At 39.2% G+C, this 27,089-nt stretch overlaps 1 protein-coding gene across 23 annotated transcripts in view; it reads left to right on the top strand.

The window, feature by feature from the left end:
• USP54 (ubiquitin specific peptidase 54) overlaps positions 1-27,089 on the top strand; it is a 133,879-nt gene that overhangs the window by 73,209 nt on the left and 33,581 nt on the right. For 21 of the 23 annotated variants that reach the window (XR_008698406.1, XR_008698408.1, XM_055535901.1 and 18 more), the window contains 11 exons: positions 14,830-14,964; positions 16,634-16,747; positions 16,887-16,969; positions 17,391-17,496; positions 17,607-17,753; positions 19,425-19,574; positions 21,296-21,464; positions 22,800-22,970; positions 25,563-25,694; positions 25,864-26,244; positions 26,513-26,741. Coding sequence is in view for 21 of the 23 variants with exons in the window: in XM_055535901.1 (XP_055391876.1) it covers positions 14,830-14,964; positions 16,634-16,747; positions 16,887-16,969; positions 17,391-17,496; positions 17,607-17,753; positions 19,425-19,574; positions 21,296-21,464; positions 22,800-22,970; positions 25,563-25,694; positions 25,864-26,244; positions 26,513-26,741 (1,817 nt within the window). In the remaining 2 variants the exon portion in view is untranslated. Of the gene's footprint in view, positions 1-11,042; positions 11,174-14,829; positions 14,965-16,633; positions 16,748-16,886; positions 16,970-17,390; positions 17,497-17,606; positions 17,754-19,424; positions 19,575-21,295; positions 21,465-22,799; positions 22,971-25,562; positions 25,695-25,863; positions 26,245-26,512; positions 26,742-27,089 lie in introns of all 23 variants that reach the window. The other 2 variants (XM_055535991.1, XM_055535971.1) reach the window with 2 other exon arrangements.

Genomic DNA, 27,089 nt, shown 5'->3' with positions numbered 1-27,089 from the left:
TTTCTTCTCGCTGTCATTAGGTTGCCAAATGATCGATATTAGGTGGTCTGATTGTTCAGATTGATGCTAAAGAATTTGGGGCTACATTATCTGCCTCTGGTTTAGTGCAAAGGATAAGTATGATTAATTTTGCTTGCTTCAAAGAAATACTACTTGGTATTCTGTTTCTCTGAAACTTTTGCCCATACAACTCTATTTAATGTGATAGGGTACTATTTACATGTGCTTAGACTTTGAGTGTTTATCTGAAAAACTAATACTAAATTTTCATTTTGAAAAAACAACCAACCAGCTGTTTTTCATGGAATTAACTATTGTCTATAAAAGCTAAATTTAGCAACAAACTGTTTCTATGAAGAAAAGCCAGTACTAAAATTTTCCCAATTTCCCATTCCCTAATATTTCCCATTATCACATGTAATAGATTCTTTATATTGGTTCTATTTTAGTCTGACTCCAATTTTTTCATTTCTGAATAAAGTGAAACTGAGGATTCATTTAGAGACAAATAAAATGGTGTAATGTGAGAGAATTCTGACTCAGAGATTTTAGGTAAGTTGCTAAAGAGGAAGAACTAGGATGTATGAAAGGCCCATTCTCCATCAGTTTTCCAACATGTATGCTCTCTGTTTTCTTGGTCCAGATATATAATGCGTTATTTGTGGTTGGATGATGAAGCTTCTAGGGTCATTTTTCAGTCTCATGAAGTCTGAATCCTTGGTTTGTCACAAGGATGCTTGGTTGTGATCATTATTAACTTAGTTGTTTTTATATCTGAGAACAGGAATTATAACCAAAAAACTCCAGGGTTATTTCCTAGTTAAATCTGCAACAGCTGAGTCAAAACAATTTTTTGGCCAACATCAGTTTGAAGTTTTAGTCCATGGTAGGCTGATGTCTCTGAAAAGAGATAACTGAGACTTCTGAACTTTTTGCCACTAGCGTCACAAATATCTTTTTTTTCTAAGTCTTTGTTTGCAACCATTATAGCTTAGCAAAATATAGAATATAAATTATTGAGGACTTCCTTGGCAGTCTAGTGGTTAAGATTACATGCTTCCACCACAGGGCACATGGGTTTGATCCCTGGTTGGGCAACTAAGATCCTCTGTGCCTCTTAGTGCAGCAAAAAAACAAAAAAATTAATTAGGAAAATAAATTATTGGTTAATTGAGGAGTTTAAATATGAAATTTTAATGAAACCAGATTTTTTACAAGTTGTAACATTTCTGACTATATCCATTCAGACAGAAGTCCATTCAAAAAAGTATTTGGCTTGATTTTCTGAAAGGTACATTGACATTAAGTATCTAATTTTAGATAGACAAGAAACATAGTGGTCCTTTGGCCATCAAGTCCAAGGGAAGTCTGGTTCATGACATTAAAACCAAAAAAACCAGGGCAAGTTACTTGCTAGGGGTATCTGGATCCTGGGGAATACGTGGTAGGAGAATCTCCTACAGATAGAATTTCTACTGATAGATTTCTACAGATAGAAAACTCATATCTGGACCAGGAAGAGATGATGGCACTTGCATGACCCTCTGACATGCCTTTGATTAGTTAGGGCTGTGCCCTGTTCTTCACTGACCCAGACTGGACTCTGGAGAATTGGTTGTCACGGTCTTGTTATGTTTCATTTTCCAGAGGGACAAATTGTTACTTTAATATAAATCAATACAATTATATAAGTCAGATAAAGAAAACCAACCACCAGACTTTATGGGACACCTTCTGAGGCATCTGGTTTTTCAAGCTAGAGGGCTAGGGGTGTATCTTGGGAGTTTTTCAGAGAAGCAGTTGCTTATGATAGGTAAGTAAATGGGCTTAGTGAATCAAAGACTATGATTTAGGACTTTCTAGCTCTGAGGATGTGTTGGCATTCTGGTGCTTTCCTCATCAATTGCATCATTGCCTGGTCTGTCCATTAAATTTCTTTTCCTTCACTGATGCTTTTGCTATGTAAAGTGAAAATTGCTCAGTTGTGTCTGGCTCTTTGTGACCCCATGGACCATATTGCTAAGTCACTTCAGTCGTGTCCGACTCTGTGCGACCCCATAGATGGCAGCCCACCAGACTCCCCTGTCCCTGGGATTCTCCAGGCAAGAACACTGGAGTGGGTTGCCATTTCCTTCTCCAATGCATGAAAGTGAAAAGGGAAAGTGAAGTCGCTCAGTCATGTCCGACTCTTAGTGACCCCATGGACTGCAGCCTAGCAGGCTCCTCCGTCCATGGGATTTTCCAGGTAAGAGTACTGGAGTGGGGTGCCATTACCTTCTCCATGGACTATATAGTCTATGGAATTCTCCAGGCCAGAATACTGGAGTGGGTAGCCTATCCCTTCTCCAGGGGATCTTCCCAACCCAGGAATCGAACTGGGGTCTCCTGCATTGAAGGCAGATTCTTTACCAACTGAGCTATCAAATTTGCTATATCGGAAGATTAAAAACTTGATTTTTTTTTTTCGTAAAATGCTTTTCAATCCCTCAGTGCTAAATAGATGTTACATAATTAAGCTCTAGTTTGCACATACTTTGTTTTAGATGGCATTATTTGCATTCATTTAATTATTGTGCACTTAATTTGAAAATTAGAGTTAGATTTTCCAATAAATGTGCTTAGATAATTGGTTATTTGTATAGACAAAAAGGAAATTAGATCCCTACTTCATATTATACCAAAAGTAAGAATTTCAGATGAATTAAGGACTAAAATGTGAAAAACAAAATTTTTTAAGTTTTAGAAGAAACTATAAGGGAGTATCAAGGCCTAAGTGATAGAGAGGATTTAATAAGTAAGTCATGAAAAATACAAAGCTAAAAAGTTTGACATATTTTACTATAGAAAATTCAAGAACTTCTGTTCATCAGAGGATTCCATAAAGACAGTAAATATACAGGGCTACAAATTGTGAGAAAAGGTTTGCATTATATATAATCAACAAGGATTGGTATCTAGCATAGCACTTAGAGAACTCCCATGAAGAATAAGTAAAAAATAAAATGAGTCAACAGAAAAACTAACAAAAGACATAAATAGGGACTTCCCTGGTAGTCCAGTGGTTAAGACTTTGTGCCTGTGCTCCTAATGCAGGGGTAACAAGTTCAGTTCCTGGTTGGGAAGCTAAGATCCCACATGCCCAAACATGGCCAAAAAAAAAAAAAAATTAAAAAAAAAAAGACATAAATAGACATTTCTCAGAATGGGAAAGCCAATTAACTTTAAAGGATATGAAAGAGGCTTACCCTCTTTAGTAATCTCAGGCAGTTCAGTTCAGTCACTTAGTCATGTCCAACTCTTTGTGACCCCATGAATCGTAGCACGCCAGGCCTCCCTGTCCATTACTGACTCCTGGAGTCCACCCAAACCCATGTCCATAGAGTTGATGATGCCATGCAACTATCTCATCCTCTGTCGTCCCCTTCTCTTCTTGCCTTCAATCTTTCCCAGCATCAGGGTCTTTTCCAGTGAGTCAGCTCTTCACATCAGGTGGCCAAAGTATTGGAGTTTCAGCCTCAACATCCATTTAGTAATCTAAGAAATGTTAATTAAACCATACCCTTCAGATTAGTAGAAATTTAAAAGTTGGATAAAATTGTTACCTAAAAGGTAGAATAATGAGAATTTATGTACATTGTTGATTGGAATATAAATTGATACCACTATTTAGGAAACCAAGTTGTCATTGCATTTGTCAAACAAAATTGAAGTAACAGGTATCCTGCTACTCAGTAATTCTACTCCTAGATATTCCCTGTAGAAAACTTCCTGTACATACACACCAGAAGATATATTAGAGGATATTTAAGGTAGTATTTTCCTCTGATTACAGAAAAATGGAAGCAACCCATTCCAACTATAGTGTAATGAATTAAAAATTATGGTTTATTCCCAGAGTAAAATACTATATAGTAGTGATAATGAATAGTTGGCAGCTACATATATCAACTTAAATTAATCACAGAAACATTACAGACAGTCCTCGACTTATGATGGTTTGACTTATGATTGTTTTGACTTTATGATGATACGAAAGCAATATGCATTCAGTAGAAACCTTATTTTGCATTTTGATTTTTTTCTTGGGCTAGTGATGTGATATGATACTTTCTTGTGTTGCTGGGCAGCTGTAATGAGCTGTCAGTCAACCACAGTCAGTCATTCCCTGTCAGCCACACAATCATAAGGTTAAACCAACCAATACAGTTATAACCATTCTGTACCCATACAACCATTCTATTTTTCACTTTCAGTATTCAGTAAATTAGATCAGATATTCACTTTACAACAAAGTAGGCTTTGTATTAGATTGTTTTGCCCAAGTGTAGGCTAATGTAAGTGTTCTGAGCATGTTGAAGGTGGGCTATGCAACCCACTCCAGTGTTCTTGCCTGGAGAATCCCAGGGACTGCGGAGCCTGGTGGGCTGCCGTCTATGGGGTTGCACAGAGTTGGACACAGCTGAAGCGACTTAGTAGCAGCAGCAGCAGCAAGCTATGATATTTGGTAGATAAGTTACATATATTTTCGGTAGGTTTATTAGGATGTAATCCCATTGGTTTCCTAAGATGATTGGTTTCCTATCATCTCTAAGAGCAGTAGAGATGTAATGCCATTGAATGAAAAAAGCAAGTCACTGAAGACTGCTAAACTATGATTCCATTTATATACAAAGCAAAAACAGGCAGAACTAAATAACGTATTGTTCAGGGATACATACATACGATAAAACTGCAGAGAAAAAAGGAATGATTTTCACACAATTTGGGATAATGGTTACCTCTGGAACATGGAATGGGGAGGATGTAATCAGTTAGGGAGTCTCAAACTCAATTTTTCCATTTTTTTAAGTTGTGTGGTAAGCACATGGGGATTTATTATTCTTTGGTTGTATATACCCATCATGTTTGTTCTTTATTTGAATGATGATTTTTATTATAGAAAAATACAGCAATCTGGAAAGCCTAAAGTGTAAAGAGGGAAACAAAATAGTCTGTATTCCCTCACAGGTGTCTTCATTTCGCTTATGCCTCCTTTCTGGTCTGTGATATTTCTAGTAATAAGTCTTTTTGCCCAGCATTTTAGTAAAAAGAGTACTCCCCCCCCACCTCCCCGCCCCATCCTTATATTGCCTTTCCATCTCTAATATCTTCCTATTTGTTTGAACCTAAGACTGCCCTGGAGTGCTATTTTGAAGTTACTCGCTTATAACCCTGGAGCGGCTTCCAATTGTCTGTTAAATCACTTTAAAAAGCAAGATTACAGACATGTAAAGAACTGATTTCACACTTCCTTTTGCCATCCTCTCCTTGCCAAGACTGTTTCGCAGTGACAGTAGACGGTGCACGTAGTGTGCCGGCTTCTTAGGCACGCGTTTCGGACGCCATTCACTCTGCTGCACCCCTTGTCACCCCAAATAATGGCATAACGATAAATAAAACAGTAACACACCCCTTTTGAATCAAACCACATCTACCTGTCAGAACGCTTTTAAGAATTTATCTTCTTTACGAAGTTTTAAAAATACTCTCTCTATGTAGCTCTGTGATTGACTTAAACAATGTTTGGCATGGCTGAGTGGGTTTTGGGGAAGGTGGCCCAGCTTTTCTTCTCTCTTGGTGCTATGCTTAGTGCCTGGACCTTAATATAAACACAGCTTTTCTGGGTTCATGTAGTCTTTTAGTTGCCCTGCCTTCCTCCAGGTGATCTTCCCAACCTGGGGATCAAACTCAGGTCTCCCACATTGCAGGCAGATGCTTTACTATCTGAGCCACTAGGGAAGCCGGAGTCTTTTAGTAATTCTTGGTGTTTTTGTTACGGAGTTTGGGTATTGCCTTTTTCTTTCTGTCTTATATGCTCTCTCACTTTGTCATGTTTCACAGATTTTCATATTGTGACATTTAGCCTCATACTTTTTTTAGTAGGTCCACTAATCTAAGCCTTCCTGCCTCATTTAATAAGGGAAGAGTGAGATATGCAGGGGTGGGGGTGGGGACAGGGAGGGGAGTTGATGATGGTAAAAGTCAGCTGTTGAAAGAGTGAAAGGCTAGGGTTCTGTCAGCATAGCAGTTTTACCGTATCCTGTGGTTAGGTTACATGTTAACTTTGTGGTGACCAGTGTGGGCATAATTCTATATTTTTTTCTCTGTGAGTATAATTGTAAATATTTTTCTATTTAAAAATTAGGGGAGTATTTGATGAGGCCAGTAAGAATTCCTTTTTGCTGATACTTCATGACCTGTTTGCATTCTTTAGTGCTAAGTTTTATACATAAAATTCTTATTTCTTAGATTTTTTTTTAAAACAAGAGACTCCAGAATCCCTGAATTTGAAATAGTCTGCAAAACTTTCCAATTCTATAAAGTCAGAATTCTTTATGTTAGAGCATAATTGCTTATCTCTAGAACCTACTATTAAGGACAAAAAGAAACACAAACATGTTCCTCGATGAGTCAGAAGTTAGCCAACTTTCTCTTAATCTGGTGTTTGGATGAAGGATTTGCCCTTCCAAGTCTGGCTGAAAGATATGAATCCCTGCTTTTTCTCCAGTTGTTTACTTTACCTAGCACCTTAAATATACATTTACTATTGGCCTTAAGTGGATACATTTGGATCATGTCTTTATTTTGTTTTTTCTTTTGGTCTGTGAATGTCTGTCAGTAATCCTGTGTCTTATAACCTTCCCTGGTACACTAGAATGTGTTGTGTCCAGTACTTTTTGGTGGTTTGTACACAAAACCACAGAAATGGACTAGTTTTGATAGTCTATTTCTTTTGGTCCTGTAAAATATACTGTTCGGTTTTTTTTTTTTGGTGTTACTTGACATTAAGTCCCTAAAGTAATTGCAGCCTCGAAATCTTGCATGCAAATTATTAATGAAGAATTTGTTAGTCTTTCTGCTTACTTTGAACCACGATTTCTTTCAACTCTGATTTAGCAAATAGAAGGGACTTGTGTGCTAATTACCCTGTCCCTTCTAAAACACCAACTTTATTCCCATCTAGTATTACTGACCTAAACCGTTGTCATGCCTATAGCCCAGAGCTCTTACTCATATCTGCTGGCCCCCAGGGTATGATTTTACTTTGGTGTTGGTTTGTTTATTTATCTCTATCCAGAGGAGGAAATCCGTCCTCTGTACTTAGTATGCCACAAAGATTTTGTTCTCCTTCCAGGGATTGTACTAGAGGCTTTGCAGTGCCAGGATGTAGGACAGAGTGTTTTTTGTTATAGGCAAAGAAGAATGCTGCATTGATTGATTAAATCCAATAAATCTTCTCAATTAGTGATTTTTTTTTTTTTTTTAAGACTTAGTATAAGGCCTAAAAGCCTCAGAGTGGTGCTGATGATGGAGGTAGGGATGGAGGAAATAGGTTTTTGTATATTAAGGTGTCCTGGAATGTATAAGTCTGTATCTGTAGAGCAGTAAGACTATTGTGAAGGAGCAGTAAAGTCTATGTTCTGCTGATTGCTCACTTGTTAACTGGGAGGAAATTTGAGGGTTAAGGGAACAAATCTCAATATTTTTTGATTTTGTACCATGTAGCTGTTACTATGCAGGGGACTGAAACATACACATACGGAGTAAAGTGGTATAAGGAATTACAGTCTGGTCATTTTTGTTTGTTTGTTTTTTCTGTAGATTTTAGGAATCGAAAGGTCTTCATTGTCTTGTAGTCATTGCCACTATCAGAAAACAATAAACCCATTATCCTGGACTGACTATGTAAACCAGGAAATTAGATTTCTGGTATGTTACCCAGAAATTTTAGCTCGTAACAAACAGCCCTCACATAAGGAAGGTCCTTATGTCTAAGGCACGTGTCTAAGTTGAACTTAATTGTTTTGCCTATTTGTGGAATATGACTGTATTTTTGTGATCTTTCGGTTAACCTTTCTTAGTCTTTTTTTTTTTTTAACTTTTTGGCCACACTGCACACATGGCAATGCAAGATCCCTGTTCAGGGATGGAACCTGTGCCCTCTACAGTGGAATCACAGATTCTTAACCGCTCAACCATTGGGGAAGTCCCTAACTTTTCTTAGTTTTAAAGTTGTATTAGTCTGTCCCTAAGTTTTCTGAGTTAATTTAACAATTGACATAACTTGGATAGTATAAAACTTAAGCTCTTATCCTTTGAAAAATTATGTATGTGCGGCTGAGTCTCATCGCTGTCCACCTGAAACTGTCACGGCCTCGTTAATTGGCTGTGCTGCTACTCCTAAGTCACTTCAGTCGTGTCCAACTCTTTGCGACCCTATGGACCGGAGCCCATGAGGCTCCTCTGTCCATGGGATTCTCCAGGCAAGAATACTGGAGTGGATTGCCATGCCCTCCTCTAGGGCGTTCCTGACCCAGAGATCGAACCTGCATCTCTTACGTCTCCTGCATTGGCAGGCAGGTTTTACCACTAGCATCACCTGTTAATTGGCTATACTCCAATATCAAGTTTAAAAAAAAAAAAAGCAAAAATGAAATTCTAGAGTTCAGAATTTTACATGATGTTTCAAATAGAGAATATGACTACAGGGAAAAATATAGTAGATCACCATGATTCTTTTCTTTCCAGAGTTTATGGCAGAACCTGAAACGTTTACAATCTCACAATCCTGTGCTTGTCCAGAAGGGTTCCATTTTTTATTTCCCCATGGAGTAAATGGTTAGGATATTGATTCTCAAAATTTGATTTGAATTCTGTTGGTAATCTATATGGTCCTACATTTTTGATCTTGGCAAAAACTAGCAGATTGACATATATTTTAGTTTAGTTTAGCTCAATATTAGTTTATGGTTTCCCACTGAAAGCAGTACTATTCCCTGATGAATCTGGCCTATTTATGCCTCTGTGTCTACCTGTCTAGTGTCTTGAAGTCTTGGTATTTCTGTGTCTCTACCTTTGTGTGTATGTGGGTGTCTTTTTTCTATGAGTGGGAGGAATGAGTGTGAAAGGTAGTTTATGATGGTCTTTTACGTCACCACTGCAAGTCCAAGGTTTTAGATTATGAACTGAGTGCAAATAAAGCCCTAAACTTATGGGGAGATAATGGTATTGATAACTGAATTTAATTTAAAGGAACTGATATAGGATATGTGGTTAATTTTCTAATTAGGAAGTCCAGAGGCTATTTTAAGACATAAAGTTAAAGAATCCCAGGAGAGAAAATGGCCAGCTGTTCTCTGCCTCCCCCAAAGTTTGAGCAAGCGTTTCTGTTGAACTGACTGGATACCTTTTTCTAAGAGTGTGGTAGTAGTATTATGGTTATGTTTTAAACTAGAAGTGTTCTTATTTTTTTAGAGGCATCTCCTGAATATTTACAGATGGATAATGTCTGGTATTTGTTTCAAAATGATCTGGGAAAGGGGTGAGTGGGTGGGTGGTATATATAGAATAAGCTTGGCCACAGGCCAATAATTGTTGAGAAAGGATAATGGGTACAAGGAAATTTATTGTGCCATTTTGTCTAACCTGGTATGTTTGAACTTCTTTGCAATAAATGTTAAAAATCCAGTGTTACTGTTTCGGGTGCCAGAATGGTAAACATTTAAACATTCTTTCTCCTCTTGAAAGAAAACGTTCAGCTTTCTTTTGAACACACAAAACTAGGATGAAATTTCTCTCTTTCAGCAGTCAGTGACCCACTAGGAGTAGCTCCTTTATCTTCCTTTCAAAGGATTGTGTTTACAAACAGACTCAATTGGCCATATCTAGGTTTATGATTTATTTAGGTGTATGATTTCCAGGAGGTGTGGAGAAAAAAAAGATAGTTACAAGAGCCAAAATTATAGATTTGGGAAGCTCAAGGCAAGAAGAGAAATCCTGAGAATTGAGTTAGCAGCAGTGTGTAACATGCGTCATGCCTTTGTAGAAAATATTGCTGGACACCTCTCAGAGGTGAGTTGGACTACCAACTAGGGCACTTTCCAAAAACCTTGGGTCCATAGAGCATCAATTTAGTGACAGCCCTTTTCCTTGACCTGTATCTTCCCTACTCATGACTTCTTGTTGATACAGAGCTAGGAAGTTCTGAGAGAGAAATAATCAGCTATTCCTTGCTTAAAGACAAAGTCTGTGTTTTAAGGGAAAGAAAAAAAAATCTCAAGCAACAGCTGCATTTGTACATGCCAAAGTACAAAGACTTTCTGACTTTATGGCGCTTTTATCTTATTTACATGGTTTTTACTAATCCAAATAATTATATGCTCATGTGGGTAGAATTGTTTTGCTCCTTGATCCAAGAGATTTGGGTGGGGAAGCACCTGCTTTTAGTCATTAAAGTCTTGTTGCTTTTGCACTGCATCCAGGAAAATAGTTAATAAACAAAAAGTAATTTGCCTTTTCCTGAGAATGAAAAGGAACACCTCTTTGGTTTCACTCTGTGAAGAAGAGCAGAGAGAAACCTCCAAGTTGGGTTTTCTATTTATTGAAATGAAACTGACAGGGACCCCACAGAGGAAAATGATTCCTGGGTTTTGGTTCTTCCTGCCCTCTCTCCCTCTCTGCCATAGAACTCAGCAACTGGAAGAATACCAGTTTTTGTTCCTTATTGGTGCTACCACCTGTTCTTATTGCTGAACTAAATGTTCTTGGCTTTCTTTGGTGTGAATAGGATCTCCCTCTGGGAAAGGTGGGAGGAGGGCGAAAAAGGGAACAGGAGAAGGCTCGTTCCAGCCTTGTGCTCCTGTGAGAGGGACACACAGGGGTTAGTGTGCTGCCCTAACAGAGGGGCTTTGTGCTCCAGCTTCTTCCAGAGCTGTGGCTCCACAGATGCACGCTGGGCAGGCTGAGGCTGCCTCATCCCTGATGCACATGCTTTTCCTAACAAGACCGATAATAGTTAAAATAAGAAAAGAAAGAATATGCAAGCAGAGGCTATTCTGAAAAGATATTCAGTGTGTATGGAGAAAGCTGTCTGTAATTAAGAGGTTAAAAAAGAGTAGCATGGAGATGATGCCACTGAGTGCAAGAGCCAGATCTGTTGTTGCATATGCACCGTGGATGCAGGCAGAGCTCTGACTTTAAGTCTTTTTTTCCTTGTTATCTAGGTCATGGGAAATCAGCCTCTTAAATACAAGCGGCAGAATAGAGAAGAGTTTCAACCTTCGTACCCAGATCTCAGAGACTGAGGAGGTAGCTCAAGGCAGAAGTGTATCTGACTCAAGGCCTTTCTTCATAGGTCAGTGCAGGCAGTAACCTAAAATAAGCCCCAAACAGAATGGTAATGATAATAACAGCAGTTAGATAGCACTTTCATACTGTCAGACTAAGATATAAGCATCTGTCTAAGATATAAGTATAAAGATAGATAATTTAGGTAATCCTTAAATAATCCTAGGAGGTAAATACTATTATTAATTCTCTTTTAGAAGAGGAAACTAAAGCCTAGAGAAGTTAAGTAACTTGTCCAAGGTCATATAGATGATAAATAATAGGGCTGGGATTTTGAACACAAATAGTATGGTTCCACAGTCCATACTATTATGCTATTATGCTATGCCATCTCTCCGTGGAGCTCTGTCCTTTCTCAAATAGGGTCATCGGAGCCATAAAGTATTTTGAGTGACCATTTTCTTAATTCTCTCTAGGATGGTAACATAACTAGTACTGTGTGTAGGAGAGAAGTTAATTCATTAGGAGCTGTTGATGCCTTCGAGTATTAAGACTTAATTCTTGAGGAAACCCAGTTGAGAAACACTAAAGGGGCTGTAGTTTGCATTCGTTGTGTTTGTACAGAACTGTCCTGAAACTAATTTTGTATTGGTTTGTTTTGGAACTGATTGTGGGCTCTGAACAAAGGACCAAACCTTATCCATCCCTTGCCCAAGAGCATTGATGCCTTACCATTAATGATTGAGAAGAATGACAGGTGGGAATATGATAGCGGTTACCAAGTTTGGCCATGCTAAAGTGACTCTCTTTCATTATATCATCAAGTGTTCAGATCACCATATGTAGAAGCAGTCACTACTTCTTTTCCTACTTTCCTTTTCCTTTTTTCTTCACATTTTCCCAAGTTTCAAAATACCATTGGTCACTTGGTCGGTATCCAGTTGCTCTCTGGGAGTGTTTAAATGTGTTGGCCGGTATCCACTTGCCGCTGGGAGTGTTTAACTGTGGACCTAGACCTTTCCTTTTGGTCTAGTTTAAGGGGTCACTGATAGATGTTCTTTCACTTCCAGCAACAAATTATGGAAGATCTTTCTCTGCCTTTACCTGATCTTATAATAGACTTTTTAAAACTTTCTAGGTCAATCCAAAATAACTTAAAAGTAATTATAAGAGACCTCTGCCCCAACTCCATGCTTGTTAAATAATACTAAATATAGTTTGTTGGTACTGCCTCCTTCATATCATAGACTTGTTTATAGGCAAATAATAGCCAGGTACAAGGTAAATTGTTCCCAAGTTATTATAGGGATAGATGTTCAATGTGTATGAGGTGGAATGATGATATTAAGAAAACAGTGTGAAGAAAACAGTTCCTACTTGAAATTAGAAGAATGAGGTTTAGTCCCATTTTGCTTGAACTGGTTATATTACTTTAAAAATTTTCACTCAGAAAGTTGATTCTTCATCTGCTTAAAAGGAGTAGGGACTTAATATTTTCCCTTAATAAGATCTACTCATATAAAATCATTCATTCATTTAAAACTAGATTTTTAAAAATTAAAAAAAACATTTAAAATTTATTTATATACCGTCTTAGCTGTGCTGGGTCCTCATTGTTGTGTGGTTCTCTGTCCCGTGACGGCGAGAGGGGCTGCTCTCCCGTTGCAGTGTGAGGGCTCCTCACCACGGTGGCCTCTCTAGTTGCGGAGCACAGGCTCTAGGGAGTGTGGGCTTCAGTAGTTGTGGCGCTCAGGCTCAGCGGTTGCGGTTTCCTGGCTATAGAGCCAGCCTCAGTAGCTGTGGCGCACAAGCTTAGTTTCTATGCAACGTGTGGGACCTTCCCAGGTCAGGGATCAAACCTTTGTCTCCTGTATTGGCAGGTGGATTCTTTACCACTGAGCCACCAGGGAAGCCCAAAAACTAATTGTTGATAGCCTTTTACATGCCAGTACTATTCTTGGTGCTGGAGTATAGCAAGGAATTAAAGGATAGAAATTTCTGACTTCATATTCTAGGGAGTGCATTTAGACAATAAATAAGTAAAATACATGGAATGACTGTTGGTAACAAGTGCCATAGGGAAAGTTAAAACAGATAAACGTGGGAGGTTTAGAAAAAGTGGGTGAAGCTTGCTGTTTTAAATAGAGTGATCAAGGAATACTATATTGAGAAAGTAATGTTTGGATAAAAATCTGAAGGGAATGAGTGACTGAGGTACTGCAAGTAAAGTGTCAAGTAAAATGAGGACCAAGAATAGCCATTTTAGGTTGGTGGGACCTCTTATTGTTAGCTCACATAGATAGGTTGATAAAAGTGGTCTCATTTCTGGTCTCATTCGTAAGTCTGAAAAATAACCCTGGATTTTTTTTTTAATATGAATAATTACTAACAAGGATTTCAGAAGAGTGACCTTTTTCATGTTGATATGTAACTCACTGTTGGGAGAGTAGTTTATCTGGGTGGCTTAGTGTGGGTCTGGGCCATGTGATGTCAGCGAACACATTCTAATCTCCGGGAGGAGGGTCTAATACCACTGGGGAAGACACCTCAGGCCAGGTGCCACTTGTTGCCACTCTTTTTTTCCATTCTCTGCATATCACATTCATCATTGTTTCAAATACAGGTAAAGATGGAGAAAGCAGATACATTTATTTACACCAAAATAAAAAACTGCTTTGCTTGAAAGATACCAGAAGACTAGAAGAAGGTATTTTCTATAAGTAGTACTCACAGAAGACCCAGAAAAACTAAGGCAGTTAGAAATACTAAAATTAACCAGTTTGGCTATATTAATTGCTGACAAGGATACGGGGCAATTTATTTATATTCAGGCACTGGTAGAAGTTTAAGTTGCCATAATCTCTTTATAATAGCAAAAAAGTGGAGACTGCCAAAATTTCTGTCAATTAAAAAATGATAAATAGATGTGCTAGAGTAACCTGATGTAATGCCATACAGCAAGGAGAAGGGGTGAAATGTGTGGATAACCTCAAAAATAATGCTGAATTTTTTTTAAAAAAGTAAAATTCAGTGTGATACTTGTTACATAAACAAAGAAGCTATACACACAAGCATACTATATGTTATTGAGAGATAAATATACACACACACTTACAAATATATATAAAGTATTAAAAACAAAAGATTGCGCTGTGAACTCATGATAGTGAGTGACTGGGCTTAAAGGGGACTTTAGCTTTATCTGCAGATTAGAAGTAAACATGATAGAATGTTTATTTCTGAGTGTTAGACATGTATGTATTTGTTATTTTATTCCTTTTACTTTTGGGTAATTTTATAGTAGCTAAACAGTTTAAAAGAAGAGGGCCAGATTTCATAGGATGAGTCACCAGAGAATAATTAGCCAGTTTATTGACCTATAATTTATCTTTATTTACTATAGACCATTTATCTCTTTATATATCAGAGGAAATGAGGTAACTGCATTTCTTTAACGCATGACAACAGTCTCTCCTAATGTGTCCTTAATGGTATATCACACTCAGATGGAAGAGCAAGGATCCTTATGAGCGCATGTCATGCCCATTCTTATGAATCTTGTTTTTTACTTTTTTCTCTTACTTACTGCAGGCATATCAACTCCTGGAAGGTACATTTGGTTCCATAGCTATAAGTATGGAGATGCTAGCATGGCAGACTGGGATGCATAGAAGCTGAGTAACAGCATTGTGCTTTTCCCCTTGTCTAACCTCTTCTCCACAGGGAATCTTTAACCAGTTTCAGTGCAGTAGTGAAAAAGTGCTTCCATCTGACACTCTCCGCAGTGCTCTGGCAAAGACTTTTCAGGATGAGCAGCGTTTCCAGCTGGGAATTATGGATGATGCCGCGGAGTGCTTTGTAAGTGCTGGCCTCTGGCCCTCTTTGATACGGGGTGAGTCTGTGGATGGTCTCTGTCAGGGACTTGTTACTTTACTGTGGTATTTACTGTATTCCTCATCTCTACAGTTAGCGCTAGAATTTCCCTGATTTCTCAGAGCTCTAAGTTGTCTCTGCTGAGTATGAATTCATTCTCAGTATGAATTGTGGGTTTATTCTTTTTCCTTCAGGCTTAGGGTCGTTTCGTGCTTGCCATTGCACAGAACGGTAGCTCTCACCGTCAGAGGAGACAAGGCTCATTATATAAATTGCTGGGTCCTACTCTCTTGAGTTTCTGATTGGTAGGTTTGGAGTAGGGCCCAAGAATATCTGAAACAAGTTCCTAGGTGGGCTAATCCTGATACTCTTGGTCTGGGGAACCACACTTTGAGAGCTCCTGCATTACCCAGGATAATTAAATAGAGAGTAGCTGAGTCCTTAGCACAAACATGATGTGCTACTTTGGGCTATTTTTAGTAGACAACCCTCACTTTTTTCAACTCCAGGTGCCACCCGTCAGTCTTCAGAAGGCCCTCTTTGTGCAACTATTAAACAATCTGAGTAATGTACATCCTATTACAGGTTAAAATGTACCCCTGAGAAACTGGATCCCTGATTTATTGCTGGTAGGAGTCTATAATGATCTAGCCACTCTTGAGAACACTTTGGCAGTTTCTATTTTCCCTGGCTGCACCGCACAGCATGTGAGATCTTAGTTCCCTGACCAGGGGTTAAATCCATGCCCCCTGCATTGGGAGTGCAGAGTCATAACCACTGGACCACCAGGCAAGTCCCCTGGCAGTTTCTTAAAACACTAAACTTGAAAACTACCATAAGATTCAGAAGTTAGATTCCTAGGCATGAATCCCAGAGAGATGAAAAACATATGTTCATACGAAAACCTATCCATGAATATTCATAGAAGCTTTATTTATAATAGCCCCAAAGTAAAAAGCCCCAAATAACTTTTAATGGATAGATGGTGAGACAAACTGTGGTACTTCTATGCCATGGAATACTCTGCAGCAGTAAGAGTAAACAGTTGATGTGCAACTACTTGAATGATCTAAAGGGAATTATGTTGAGAGAAAAATGCAGTATCAAAAGGTTTATCCCATTTATATAGCATTCTTAAAATAATAACATTATAGAGCTAGGAGAACATATTAGTGGTCGCTAATATGTTAAGGTTGGGATTGAATGGGTAAAGTTATAAAAGGATAGCATTAGGGAGCTTTGTGGTGATGAAACAGTTTTATATCTTGATTGCGAAGGTGTTTATATGACTATACATGTGATAAAACTGAATTGAGCTTTACAGACCCACCAATGAATGTATGTAAAGCTAGTGAAATCTGAATAAACTCTGGATTGTACTGATGTCCATTTGCTGGTTTGGGTATCATACTATAGTTATGTAAGATGCCTTCTATGGAGGAAACTGGGTGAAGTGTACATGGACTGCCTATACAATTTTTGGAGGAAACTTTCTGTGAATTGATAATTATTTCAAATTAAAAATTTTAAAAATATATCAGAGATATTCTCACCTCCCAGAAGGATTGCTGTCTCTCTGAGTAAATTGCCAACAAATTTGTGCTTTTCTTTGTTAAATGTTTTTCATACGCTGCTTTTGTTCCTTCCCTGTTAGGAAAACCTTCTGATGAGAATTCACTTCCACATTGCTGATGAAACCAAAGAGGACATATGTACTGCCCAGCACTGCATCTCCCACCAGAAGTTTGCGATGACACTGTTCGAGCAGGTGAACCTTATCTTTATCCCTATCACTTCTTAGACCTTTTCTTTAAGAACACTTTATCTGAGGATGTAGAGTGTCACATGGGGGCCAAACGAGTTAATGACTATGGCTACTGGTTTCACTTTTTTCTCCCTGGGCTTAGTGCGTGTGTACCAGCTGCGGCGCCACTTCTGACCCGCTGCCTTTCATCCAGATGGTGCATTATATCTCCACTACTTCCCTTTGGTGAGTCTTACAGCGTTTCGTTCTCTGTATTCATAGGCATTCCTGGGTTTTAACCAAAGGCTCCCAGGTAGCTTGTAGCCTTATTGCTGAGTCTTTGCTATACTGTGGGATCTCAGAACAGTCATTTTGAATAACCTTTGTTCTCTTCCTTTCCTGTCCCATCTCTCCCCTTCTCTTAGTCCCAGTTCTGGCCAGCAAAGTGGGAGGAGGAATGGGGATTCTATGAGCTTTGGATTTGGGACCAGCAGGCTCACTTACTCTGTGGGACACTGAGGCTGGTCAGGACAAGGGGTTTTAACATAGTGGGCAGAGGAAGGAAGTCAAACATGTGAGTTAGGAATCTGCATGAATGATTTATTTGATTTAGCTATAACTCTGTACAACTCCCCAAATCATCCCCCTTCAACTTCCCATCTCGAAGCAATCAGGCTATTTGTATGCTGGAAAGACGAGAAAAACCCTCACCAAGCATGTTTGGTGAGCTGCTGCAGAATGCCAGCACCATGGGGGATCTGCGGAACTGCCCGGTGAGTTGTCAGGTGTGGGGTTCAGAGTGGGGAGGAGAGCCCTGGGGTTAGTGGAATTAACGCAGAGCCAGTGACAAACATGTCAAACTGACCTTATATGTGTATTTCAGAGCAACTGTGGAGAAAGGATTCGGATTCGCCGTGTGTTGATGAATGCACCACAGATTATCACTATTGGGCTGGTATGGGACTCGGACCACTCAGACTTGGCAGAGGATGTCATTCACAGCCTGGGCACCTGCCTTAAGCTGGGTGATGTGAGTGTTAATTACCTGTATCTCTCACTTGGAGTTCTTGTATCTTAGTATTGCTCAAGGGCAATGAGCTCTAAACACAAAGGTGTATCCTAAATGACAAATGTTAAAGAGTTTTGAACAAATGGATTGTATGTGTATGTAGACATGCATATGCGTGCATGTACATGCTCACATACCTTCTGTGTATAGGTGGCAAAGGCTTTTTGGAAGATATGGAATGATCTTGGCCTTGAAAGCTACGATGGGCAGAGCTTAGTTATTGATAAAAATGAAGTAATTCAGTACTTCCTTGGTGGTCCATTGGTTAAGAATCTGCCTGCCAGTGCAGGAGACATGGGTTTGATCCCTGGTCTGGGAAGGTCCCATGTGCCACAGACCAGCTAATCTCATGTGCAACAGCTGCTGAGCCTGCAGACCCTAGAGGCTGTGCTCTGCAACAAGAGAAGCCGCTGCAGTGAGAAGCCTGAGCGTCACAACTGAAGAGGAGCCGCTACTCACTGAATCTAGAGAAAGCCCACACCACGATGGAGACCCAGCGCAGCCAAAAATAAATAATTGATTTTAAAAAAAATCAAATAATTCATAGAGTTATCCTGTGCTCTGCTCATTGTTAGTTAATACCAGTGTATTCATCCATGGGAGGTAGTAAGGTCAAAGAGGTAAGCAGTCCTGACTAGTGCTGCTGTGGGCGATGAAAGAGGTAGAAGTTGGTGACATGAGTCACAGATATTAAATTCATGGTGAGGAACCAGTGTCTGTTGACACGGTAATGAATTGGCTTGGAAGAGAGTTCTAGTGGTTTTCCATGCATCTATTCAGGGAAATAGGGAACAGACTTCAAACATGGGGTCATTGCCTTATCAGCTGCATGTCCTAATATAGGTACAGCCAGAATTTTCCTTCAGTTCAGAAGAAGAGCCAGGAAGTTTGTAATTTCCTTTCTACTGGTTTCTCTCTCTGATGGTCCTGTGACTAAGGAGATCCTTTCTTGTCTTTTAATGTCGTTAAGTTATGGCTGAGAATAAGTGGACTACTGGGATCTTATTTTAGATTTCCTTGCCAAAGACTCTCTGACATAATAGCTCTGCACAATAAAGAGCTCACTTTTTCTAAGTTTCTGTAGCATATGTTTTCTCTTCTTCTATTGTTTTGTTTTTATGATTGCTTTCTCAACCAAACAGGTTCCTTAAGGCAAGAGTCCTTGCCTTCACACATTTTATATGTCTCTTTGTACCCAGGACAGTGCTGGACATCTTGGAACTGAAATGCTAGTAACCAGTGTGAAGCAATTCCTCCTCCTAAGGCCTTTCTTATCCTCTACTTAGTGTCTCAGCAGGAACTTTGTATTTATGGCACCAGCTGATAAATAACTTTTGAAACTTAAGAAAGTTTTATTCTTTTTTTCCCGCAACATTCCTGGCTCCTCTTAGGATAAGCCCCAGCAAGAAAAATTATTAAAATGTATGAAGAAGCATCACCGCCTTACCAGTTTGATTATTTTCTCTCTTTTCCTTAAATTCTGCCTTTTTAGGTTCATTACTTATGATAATATGGACTAGCCAAACAAGAAGCAAGTCAGTACCTTAATTAAGAAATGATGGAGTCTTTTGAGAGATGATATGAGAGGATTGAGTATGTGACTCTTCTTTGCTTTCTCCTCTTTCCCCACAGCTGTTTTTCAGAGTGACAGATGACCGGGCCAAGCAGTCTGAACTGTACTTAGTAGGAATGATCTGTTACTACGGCAAACATTACTCTACATTCTTTTTCCAAACAAAAATCCGCAAATGGATGTATTTTGATGATGCTCATGTCAAGGAGGTAGGAATATTCAAACCCTTCTTGATGTGTTTGGTGCCTGGGACAAAAAACTACGGTTATTTGTCTTCAGTGTTTCATTTTCATAATTTTGTTGTCTATCTGCCTGTCTCTCCCAACAAAACAAGTTCCTTAAAGACAGAATCAATTTATCTTCTATATTGTCTTTGAATCCCCTCACCAAGCATTCAGCACAGTTCTCTATTTATAGTTAAAAGGGCTTTTTAAATACAGTCATTGGTTTGATTTGAGCAAGAACAATCTAATGTCTCAAATTAGTTTATAAGCTTAGCACGGAATTCAGAATTCCAAATCTTGGAATTAACAGTGAGTAATGCTTTGTCTCAGGACTGCTATAAATTGTTCTGTAGTAGTTATCTCCCTGAAATACTCTATCGTGGATTAACGTGTTTTGGGATAGTGTAAAAAAATAAGGCCATGATGATATTTAAAGCTGGAAATTTGGTGCTATCTAAACCATGGAGCGTGTGGCTGAAGTAGTTTAAGTGATCCATGTGAGTTAGGAAGCCTCTTGTGGTAAGGTTAGCATCTAGGAAATTGCTGACTCTAATCTATCCCAACTGTGGACCTTTCGTAATATCTTCCACAAATAGTAAAGTGGGAATTTGTCAAATTCCCTGATTCTCTTCTTCGTCTCTTTTTTACTGTTGTAATTTTGGGCAACTTATGTAAATTCTTTGAGCTTTGGATTTTTTTATTTGAAAAATAATACCACCGCCTTATAGTAAATATGATTTGTATGAAAAAAGCATATAAATGTGTTTCAGTTAAAATAACTCAGTTACACATTTACTGAACATCTGTTATGAAATAAGCACTGTGCTAGTTGTCTGACTGCAAGAACACACCGTCTAAGAACGTGACTGGTGCAGACTTAGGAGAAGTCAGTGTGGGGATTTTACTGGATTGTTGTTTCCGAGGCTGTCCTGTCACTTTTTCCCACTGGCAGCACTGAATCCAGCACAAAGCTAAAGCTGCAGGGTTCAGCTGTCCATGCTAAGCGGTTTGACATTTTATGTCCTGCCACGTGTGAACTCTGAAACGGAATGTCACTTATTCTAAGGCAGTCTGTGAAAGAGTTTCTGTGTGCTCTCTAGCTTCATACAAGTGATTTTAATATTTAGGAGAAAATGACAGAAATGCAGATTTCAAGGAGGGGCTTTTATTTGATGTCTGTGAAAAGAAATTGATCCCCAAGTACAACTGAAATTGCCTCACATAGCATATTCAGCTTTGAGAACTTTTATTGATATTTCACAACTGAATTGATGTTTTACATGAATAAAAATAATTTTATTCATCATTCCTATCTGTTATAGGGTTTTAGCCAAAAGGATCTCACAAAAAAAGAATTAACAAAAAATTCATTGGTACTTTCCTGGTGGTCCGTTGGTTAAGATTCTGTGCTTTCACTGTGCAGGAGGCACAGGTTTGATCCCTGGTTGGGGAACTACCTGCATGCCTCATGGTGTGGCCAAAAATTTTAAAAAAAGATTTTTTTTAGATCTTTTAAAAAAATTAGGTCTGTGATCTCTTAAATTTAGGTCTGTCTTAAATTTAGGTCTGTGATCTTCTTCTGTTGTCTTTTTACCCAGTTCTTGTCTTTTCACCTCTTTTTCTTTAGAAAAATAGAACAGAAAGATATATGTTGAATTATGGACATGAAGTATAATTGTCTTGCTTTTCTGGTTGTTCTGGTTCAGATTGGGCCCAAGTGGAAGGATGTGGTGACCAAATGCATCAAGGGGCATTATCAGCCTTTGCTGCTGCTTTATGCAGATCCCCAGGGTACCCCAGTGTCTACCCAGGACCTGCCCCCCCAAGTTGAGTTCCAGTCGTACAGCAGGACATGCTACGATAGTGAAGATTCAGGTGAGCAGCCCAGCTCTTTACTTTCCTCCCTCCCTCTGGCCATGTGATGACTAGATAGTAGGGTCTCATAGCCATGAGCCTAGCACTTGACTTAGCTTGGAGAAAGATAAGGCAGATTTGCCAACTCATGCTGAAGCCCACGTTGTGCCAGGCTTAGTTGCCTTCATTGTTGTCTGAATGTGTTGGCTTGATCACCTGGCCCCGATTCAAAAGTCAGAAGGAAGTTATGTTGATTTAGACTGAGATATTAAGTTTATGAGGAAACCTCATTATTTAGCCATCTCGTATTGCTAAGGTGACTGATTCTTACTAGCGATTTAACAGTGACGTGAATTGTTAGGACCAAGAAAATGATACGACTTACTACAAAGCTAGTCACTTTGTTCAGGATGAGAGATTTTTGTTTTAAAATGCCATGTGCAGAAGCAATATTCCGTAGCTGTTCACTTCTAATTCAATTATTTGGAACTTAAATCATGTTTTCCTGTGGAAACAATTTCAGCTTTATTGCTAAGATCTCAGGCTGTCCCTCAGAAATTCATCCTATAATAGAAATACAACCCTGATGGTTTTGGCTTGATTCCTAAAATGAGGGAAAAGTCATGTTCTTTTTCCTGTTTTGGATCTAGGGCTGGATGGCCCTGAGTATAATTTTGAAAGAGAAGAGACTCATCTCTGGACTCTTTTCCTCTTTCTTTGTGCCTCCCTCCCACTTGGTGTGCTCACTCCGCCCTTGTGCCCCACCCATACCTGCTCTGCCGCTTCTCCCTTCAAACACCCATTCACACTGTCGTGCTTATCTCAGCCAGGTGTGCAGAGGAAAGCAGTCCAAATGAACTAATTCACACCAAAGTATAAATAACTGTCCCTTAATGTCTCATGCATGTTAAACATGCTTATAATTTATAATATCAACTAAATTTTTACAAATGACTTTTCTGACAGTATAGGAGAAAAATTATGGGATAGGGAAACAACATGTTATGTGTGCCAGGTCAGCCTGGGACTTGCCCTCTAACTAGATTTTACTTTCCACAGCTTTTTCCTTCCTTCTTACTTTTCCCTCCTTCGGCTTTCTAAAAGCCCCACAGTTTTTCACAGTGGCAGGTAAATTGAGGGCTTCAGCGAGGTAGGGGCAGGAGTGGGAGGCATTATTTATATGTGTGTGTGTTATCTGAGGTTGGGTGTCAGAAAGAACGGCTCTGGTATATCCTTCTTATCCTACTGTTTAGGAAGTTCCTACCTCATGGACCTTTGTTGCCATCCAACTCTTTGCCCCTCTCTCTGTCACTGTCATCTCTCTCCTCACCTTTGCCTGTCTCCTGCTTCCCTCAGGGAGGGAGCCCTCCATCTCAAGTGATACTCGAACAGATTCCTCAACGGAGAGCTATCCCTACAAACACTTCCACCATGAGTCTGTGGTCAGTCACTTCTCTTCTGATTCTCAGGGGACAGTCATCTATAATGTGGAGACTGATTCCACGTCTCAGAGCAGTCGGGACACAGGTAGGGACTTAACACAGTCAACCCTGCCTGCCTTACTCTGTTCTACATAGAGGGTCTCCCAAGAAAAAGGAAACGGGGCAAGTCAGAAATGTTTGTCATGCAAAGGGGGCAATGCAGATAACTTGGGTAATTGACTGGGATGAAAGGAAGCAATGCAATTCTGAATGAACAATGGTGTTCCACTGGACACGTGCCTGTCAACAGCAGCCTCTCAGTAAGGACCATTGTAATGAGATTATTTATGTGATTATAATGTGATTGTTTATCCTGAAGTCTTTTTCTAAAAACTTTTCTCCTGCTGTGCTCTTGATCCCTCATTCTCATAGTGTCCCATTAACCATTGTGATCCTGCACCTCATCACATTCGCATCCCAAAGGGATTTTCGAGAAGGGATGTATTTATGGATGGGGAACCTGCTCATCACCTTGCTAGGCTTCCTGAAGGACAGAGAACCAAAAAAATGAAAAGCTTGCCTGTTTGTTATTGTGAATTCCATGCAGAGAATGTTCTTGAATTGTTCTGTTAATCTATAGAAGATTGTGCCTGTGTCAGTAGAAGAAATCATTACAAGGTATAAAAGGAAGAACAGTGAGTGACTGCTGAGATGAAAAGCTCATCATTGAAAGCATAGAACAGTACCCATACTCTTAAAGACTTGGGAATTAGTGTTCTCGGGGCTTCAGATTGGTGGTTTACATCCTGTGCATACCCTTAAAAAAAAAATAGAGGCTCTCAAACATATTCAAAAGTATACAGAATAGTATGCAGCCCCTTCATGTACCTGTCACCTAGTTTCAATAATTATAACTCTTTGTCAGTCTAGTTTTATCTGTACCTCTGCCCACTTCCCCTACTCATGGATTATTTTGAAGCAAATCCCAGACATTATATCCCCTTTTCCAGAAGTATTTTAGTATGTATCTAAAATAATCATTTTTTAACATACCATTAACTTTTTTTTTTTTTTTTTTTTTTACCATTAACTTCTTAAAACCACTAAATAACCAGTGAGTGGTCAAATATCCTAGTGTCTATAAATTTCACATTTTTAGTAGTTTTTTTTTTTTGACTCAGAATTCAAATGAGCCACATTGTAATGGGTTGATAAATCTTGCATTTCTTTTCATCTGCAGGTTTCTCCTCTATTTCTTCCTTTCTATTTATTGTTGTAGAACTAGATAGTTTGTGCTATAGTTTCTCCTCATTCTAAATTTTGCTGATTGTGTCTGTATGGTAAACTCTAGCATATTTCTTTGTCCTCTGTATTTTTTATAAATTGGTAGTTGGATATAGTGTTTTGGTCAGATTCATGTTGGATTTCTTTTGATGGCTGTTGTATGAATGACTACAGCAAAGTGTGATTTTTGTTAAATGATATTTCTGAAACTGAACCAGGGAGAAACCAAGTCACAAGATAAATGAGGAGAGTCAGGTTTATTTTAAGGGTTTGTGAATGGCTGGGGGTGGGGAAGTATGCACACTGGTTTAACATTAGTGGATTTAGTTGTTCCAGTTGATTTCCTCCTTTCTTAAATCTTTCTTAAATCAGCCCAGAGATTGCAAATTATTAGATAAAAGCAATAAAAGATTGTGTTGGTAAGTGATTGTAAATATGTAGCCATATCATTACATCTTATACCTGACTATGTATAAGGATTTTCATAACTAACATATGAAAGCAAATTTCTGCTAGCTTTCAGACATTTTGAGAACCCTAGGGGGTTTCCTCTAAGTCTACATTCCAGTTTATTTCAGTTGCTTAATTCACCTTTGGCTTCCAGCAGCTTAGACCTTTAGAATCTGACTGTGGTCAGATCATACATATGTACATACAGTATGTACATTTACATACTGTGGTCATGAAATGTGGCAAGTTACATAAAAGAGCCCAGATCTCCCGGGTTTCCCAGAGATAAGTATTGAGGAACTATGAAATGTAATCTCTGGGTGAAGTCAAATTTGGTAAGACTTGGGTTATGGCTGGGAATGATTTGAATTATTCAAAGTTCAAATGTCCTTTGGGATGATTCCCAGACCCAGTTCTTAACACATGTTTAGAATTGGGTCTCAAAGCCATACACAGTCAGAGCTTTTGAGGGCAAAGCCTAGGGCCCCCTGGGATAATACCAGATGTGATAGAAATTAGCCTTCACTTAATTTGTGTTGTTAAATAAATAGAAGGAAAACTCTGTCTTCTTTTGATGAGAATGAAAATATATTGGAAAAAAAAAAAAGAAAATATATTGATACATGACATTCTTATATAATCTTTAAAACGTTTGCTTTTTACAGACTACCAAGTGATATATCCTTCTGCGTCACCGGGAAGGATTATGAGGGAGACTGAGATTGGTCATTGCTCAGGAGACACTGTAAATTTGGAAATTCCTGATAAATACTTGAGCTTTTCTGCCTTTGTCTACTGAGAGATTCCTGCTGCACTTAAATCAGATACATAGTTCTGGCCTCTGCAGCTTCTGATCTCCTAAGTTTGGTGACGCTGCCAGGAATCCCAAAGGGAGAGTAGGTTCTCAAATGGATGGAAGTCAGTCTCAGATACCAACTTACCCTCATTTCCTTGTTTTCTTCAGGACACCTGACTGATAGTGAATGTAATCAGAAACTCCCATCCAAGAAAGGGTCATTGATAGAGCGCAAGAGGAGCTCTGGCCGGGTCAGGAGGAAAGGCGATGAGTCTCAGGCCTCAGGGTACCACAGTGAAGGCAAGCCCCCTGCAGAGCTTCTCTTTCTTTCTTTCCTCTGTCTCGCTTTTGTCACACTTCAGCCCTGGCTTCTTCTTTCTGCTCAAAGGCCTTTCTTTTTCAACTCTGGGGTCTGGGTATCCATGATGGCTTTAAACATTTACAGTTGTTTCATTCTTTGTGTTTTTAGGAGAAACACTGAAAGAGAAGCAGGCTCCTAGGAATGCCTCCAAATCATCCAGCAGCACCAACAGGCTAAGGGATTTTAAAGAGACAGTCAGCAATATGATCCATAACAGACCATCCCTGGCTTCTCAGACCACCCTAGGACCTCCTTGTGTAGGGAAGGGAGGAGAACAGACGGACAAAAAACCTCCTCGGAGCCTGCCTTTGCACTCTCGTGACTGGGAAGTAGAGAGTACCAGCAGCGAGTCAAAATCCAGTTCTTCTAGCAAATATCGTCCAACATGGAGACCCAAACGGGAGTCTCTGAATATTGACAGTATCTTTAGTAAGGACAAAAGGAAGCACAGTGGCTATACCCAGCTTAGCCCCTTTTCTGAAGATTCAGGTGAGAAGATAATTAGGGAAGAATTGAGCTTTTGAATAAAGTTGATTTATATATATATATATATATATATATATATAAGCCTGGGTTTTCTGGTAGACTTGGCAAGTACATTTTTACCTTGAAGGGTAAAAATTTTACCCTCATGAGTGGCCTACTGTGGATATGAGCTCAATGAATGAGTCACTAGAGGGAGGGGTTAGTTGTGTCTTGTTTTGAGGCAGATGCTAAATCTACCTCCCTTTCCACACTTGTCCTTTGATTGGTATAGCAAAAGAATTTACACCAGATGAGTCAAGCAAGCCGCCTGCTTATGACATTAAGACTGGACCAAGCCCCCAGTACAAGATCTGGGGCCCAGCACGGCCAGGCTGTCACTTTTTAGAGCAACACCCTCGCCTCATCCAGCGAATGGAATCTGGCTATGAGAGCAGTGAGAGGAACAGCAGCAGCCCTGTCAGCCTGGATGCAGCCCTGCCTGAGAGCTCAAGTGTCTGCAGGTATTGTTTGGCCTTTGAATAGCTGTATTGTTCCTCACAGAAATGTAAGCCACCAAGAGGCTTCTTAACTCACCAAGTAAAGCGATGCACTGTGTTGCCCTGGTGTGGGCAAGCAAACTGTGCTCTATCAATTTCTGTGGCAACAGCACCCTCTGCTGGGGGAAGAAGCAAAGGCATTTGAGAAAGGGGAGACAACTTTTTTAAAGTGTTATATACAAAATAACTGGCAAACTTTTAATGAAAGAATGAGTTAGTGAATTGAAACTTGTATACGATCAGAGAGAAAATCCAATTTTTGTTTATTCCTGCCTTTTATTTTACTATTTTATTTTTAGGTTCACCAGGGAG

This window comes from Bubalus kerabau, chromosome 1 (genome assembly GCF_029407905.1).
Source record: "Bubalus kerabau isolate K-KA32 ecotype Philippines breed swamp buffalo chromosome 1, PCC_UOA_SB_1v2, whole genome shotgun sequence".
NCBI lineage: Eukaryota > Metazoa > Chordata > Mammalia > Artiodactyla > Bovidae > Bubalus > Bubalus kerabau.
This window is presented reverse-complemented; position numbering and strand designations above follow the sequence as displayed.